Source organism: Musca vetustissima, unplaced genomic scaffold (genome assembly GCF_032173495.1).
Source record: "Musca vetustissima isolate MV318-11 ecotype Yass unplaced genomic scaffold, APGP_CSIRO_Mvet_v1 utg10516, whole genome shotgun sequence".
In the NCBI taxonomy this organism is placed as follows: Eukaryota; Metazoa; Arthropoda; class Insecta; order Diptera; family Muscidae; genus Musca; species Musca vetustissima.
Window position 1 is genome coordinate 81,733 of NW_026877124.1, and position 4,482 is coordinate 86,214.

The 4,482-nt window shown below is 30.1% G+C and overlaps 1 protein-coding gene across 4 annotated transcripts; it reads right to left on the reverse strand.

Moving 5' to 3' along the window:
* Window positions 1-593: 593 nt before the first annotated feature.
* Window positions 594-3,730, reverse strand: LOC133321693 (aquaporin AQPcic). 4 transcript variants are annotated; one of them, XM_061530775.1, is made up of 6 exons: window positions 3,638-3,730; window positions 3,465-3,568; window positions 2,176-2,319; window positions 1,961-2,108; window positions 1,620-1,894; window positions 594-678 (listed from the first exon to the last, which is right to left on the reverse strand). In XM_061530775.1, exons 1-6 carry the CDS (start codon window positions 3,726-3,728, stop codon window positions 643-645), a joined length of 798 nt encoding a protein of 265 aa, XP_061386759.1. In that variant the 5' UTR covers window positions 3,729-3,730; the 3' UTR covers window positions 594-642. The 4 variants fall into 4 exon arrangements, with proteins under 4 accessions (XP_061386759.1, XP_061386761.1, XP_061386762.1 ...); XM_061530777.1 differs by having other exon boundaries at window positions 632-678; window positions 1,668-1,894; window positions 3,638-3,728; XM_061530778.1 differs by lacking the exon at window positions 594-678 and adding an exon at window positions 685-714 and having other exon boundaries at window positions 1,668-1,894; window positions 3,638-3,728.
* Between the last annotated feature and the right edge of the window lie 752 nt (window positions 3,731-4,482).

A 4,482-nucleotide genomic window follows, 5' to 3' on the forward strand; every position in this document is an offset into this window, starting at 1 on the left:
CGAGGGAGAAGCTTGTGCCCCACAAATTAACCAATTATTTAGATCATTGGTCCCCGAAGCCATTTTGGTACATGGTTATTGATTGCAATACTGACAAAACAAATTTGTGTTATATATGTTTTATTTATTATTTTAAATTATTACAATATTTCACCGTGATTCTACACTTCTTTTTAGGCATCTATAGAAGAGAGTATATTTGGGTTTTTGTTATTGTAATACATATTTTATTTCATAATCATAATTTATTACGGAAAGTTAAATTTAAATTGCATTTTTAGTTTTCATAAATACGTTGTTATATGTATAAGTTAACAAATTAGGTATGTAAATATCTTAAAATAAGAAACAATAAAATAAATTTGTTTATATTATTATATGGAAGAGAAAACATAGAAATTGAAATGCATATACATACATATATTTTTAAATGAATTATAATTTAAAATCTTTACTTTATTTAAATTCATCGACTTAAAAGTAAAATAAAATACATGTAATGCTGCTATATATTCGATGCACACCAAAGACTCTATTTGTATCAAGACTTATGTAGGCAAAACGCAGTGCAGTTGAATGATGTTTTCGTAATGTTCCAAAATCCGGAATCAATGTACATTTGTTTGTTTTATAATAAATGCTTTAGGCGTAGTCACGGCCACTTTCCAATTTTCTCATCTGTATTTAGAGAAATAGTTTTTAATAAACAAAAATCTATGTTTGAGTTATAAATACACATCAAAAATATAGTTTTACAAACATAAATCCATTATTAGAAACTTTTTTGTGTGCATAAATTTATGTGGCTGTGTTTCGGTGCAAATGCTAAGGTATGGAAATGTGATCGATGTTAAGTAATTTGGTATTGGATGAGAACACACATAGGACTGTGAAAATTTTGCAAACCTTTTTTTATTGAAATGTGAACATTAAACAATTTCCTACTATGCAAACTAGATTTGATTCTCGTGCTGTATGTATTTCAAGGCATATTGTGGCTTGGAAAATATAAAAAAGATATTCAAGAGGTTCAGTTATATGTAGAGTTATTAAAAAATTCATTGAAATAATAATGGAATGTTCTTAAAAATAACTGATTTATATTGTAAACTGTTGTGTTCAAGAGTTTTGTTGTTGTTATTTACGATTTTTAATACCGAAGATTGAATATGAAACGATTATATGTAGTTCTTTGCATCTTTGTACCACATATATTAATCTTCCAATATAGTCATTATTATTATTTTTTGATAAGGATATTGGGTTTGTTTTGTAGTACGGACGACCAAGAGACCTTATGTACGCTACGTCGATTTATAGCTAACATTTTAAATATATACGAGTAGAGCATTAAACGCAAATAAAAAATAACAACTATACATTACTATATATTCTATGACAATTGTTATTCCTAAGGCAGTCATTCAAATAAATTTAATAAAATTACAAAATATTTCTTATCTAACATTCTATATACTCTGTAATTCCTAAAGGTAGAGGACATGTTTTAGTGTATTGTGGGATAATATTCATCCTTTTCGAATTAATATTATCTCAATAAATGAAAGCACGTTGCCAAAACGATAATGGATTATGTTTTATGAGCATACAACCCTCACCTCACGTTCATCGGCTTGTGTCCTGTATTTTTCCGATACTTCACTAACCTTTGGTTCAGCTGGTTTTTCCAACACTTGAGTATAAATTAAGGCGGCAGCAATGCCACCCAAAATAGGACCAGCCCAATAGACCCAATGAGAATCCCAGTTGTCAACAGCGAATGCTGTGCCGACAGTACGAGCTGGATTCATACTGGAACCAGTGTATGCAATTGTACCCAAATGGCCCAATGTTACAGCCATACCAATGGCCAGAGGTGCAGTATAACGTGAGTCTGTAAATTAAAAAAAAAAATATTTTGAAGAAATGGATACTTGTTGATATGAATGCTATTACTTACCTGGTTTGTTGGCATCACAAGCACCGAATACTGTTAGTACCAATACTAAACCTAAGAAGAACTCAATTCCAAGTCCTTGTAGTTCAGTAATGTTTTTGGCCAAATTTGTGTGTCCCAAGCCGTTATAGTAACTCTCATCAATTAGAGTCTATAATATAAAATTATATGACTGAGGATACAAAAGCAAATATATTTAAAACAATAAACTACTCTACCTTAACAGCTGCCGTTCCAGCTATAGCACCCAAACATTGGAATATTATGTATAGCACCGAACGTAGGACACTAATGCGACCGGCAACAAGCATTCCAATTGTTACCGCTGGATTTACGTGACCTCCACTTAAATGTCCGACAACCTAGGATAATTATTTATATAAACATATTATATATTCCTGATTAAGGTATTCAACCCAAAAAAGCTAATTTAAATTTGAAATTAACAGAGTTATCTCTTTTTTTTACTCGTTTTCCGGGATGCGGTCCAAAATACTTAAAGAGAAAAAAAGAGTTATCTCATTTATACAAACATCTGACCGTAACGAGTTACCAACTGTAATTTAATATGATCAGCTGTATTTGATAACAGTTTCATATTAGATAAATATAAATTTAGGATTTTATCATCAATTTGCTTTTCTCCATGTAATGGAATGGAAAAGTTCATATTAATGAGCTTACCACATATAGCCCTAGTGGCCCTGAGCACTAACTACCCTGGACTATAGTCCTATCATTCTTTCTGAGAAATATGTTCCATATTTTAGTAAGTATCCTTCTGTTTGTTATAGAACACGATTAACCAACAGAATCTTCTTTTAAGTAGAACAGTACGCAACTATGAACGGTTTTCGTGCGGGAATGTACGACTATATGCCATGGATGTATATGGCTACATTGTGTGTTTATAGCCCTATTATTCTTCTTGAGAAATAGGTTCCAAATTGTAGTTGGTATCCTTGTGTTTGGTAAAGAATCTTCCGAAACTTTTAAGTAGAATAGTATACAACTATAAGCGGCTTTGGGGTGGGAATGTACGATTTATACCGGCTATAGGAATGAATCTCTGAATAATTGAAGTCCCAGATCTCAGAAAGGAAACATTTAGCATTGGAATATTTATAGTTTAATACAAACCAAACATTTAATTGATCTATTAAAATAATGGTTCATATGTTTTGAAACTAATAAAGGATGGCTAACGAATATTCAGCTAAATATTAACCACATATGCACATTTTAGGGTATGGACTCCAAACTGAGTAAATACAATACAATAACCCAATAAAATAATTGTGCGACAAATCGCATAGAGATCATATGTAGAAAGGGACATTTAAGTTCATAGAAGCATTGATATAATTCATAACTATTATTATTGCTAAAGAAAGTGCGTATGGTATTGGAACTAACCCTTTTGTATAAGGAGTTTGGAACGTCCACTATTAACGCCGGTTGAATTTCTATGAATTTCTCTATACCATCGCATTTTTCATGCACTTACCGTAATTGCCATAAAAACACCCAGACCAAATGCCAACGCCTTAAATGTACCATCCTCAGCTTGTGTACATGCGCCGCAGGCAAAGAAGTTAAGTATCAAATTTCCTAAATATTCACAAAATTGACACTTTATTGACATGTTCCAAATATATTGTATTTGAATGGACAACTTACCAATGAATTCTCCAATAAGGGATTGCCATAAACGGAATTCCTTTGATTTCAGTTCGTTGATACCAAGTTTGTACTGGAATTTCCCTGCCATCGTTGTTTGTAGTTAGTCTAAAATAAGATATTTAATTTAATTTAATTTTAATTTGTCTTTATTTACTTTGTAATTGAAGCCAAATTACAATTTAATGGCCAATTTATGTATAATTACAAAGAATCCACCTTATATCCTAGCTACTCTAAAACAAATTCTTATAAATATAATATAATAAATATTTTAAACATGTTTAAATCTGCATTACATCATGACTACTCAAATATATCCACTTTTAAACAAGTTATTATAAATAAATGATGTTAACACTAATAAAACATTATGAATGTAATTATGCAGATGCATTTTAAAAAACTTCGTGACATCATGGCTACTCAAATGTAAAATATTAAATAATATAAATTTATAAATACAATACATTGAATACTATTGTGGTTGTTACGTAGCTTTAAAATGATAATCAATTTTTGCAAATCAAGTAAGGCAAAATCATATAAATGATTTAAAATGTATATTTGAAATCGTAGTTTTTCCTTGAAAGTGCTGAAAACAAAAGAAGAAAACAAACAAGTTTATGAGTGAATTTATTTGGCACAAGTGTCGATGCACGATATTTAATTGTAGCCATTGAGAAAATATAGTATTCATATGGGTGTTTTTTTGTTGGCACAATATTAGCTGTTATTAAAATATGAAAACTTGAGTACTTATTAAAAATTAACCGGGAAATTTAAATTTTCCGAGAACACTATTAAATAGATTTTGTTTAGAAAAAATGTTTATACATCTCTTT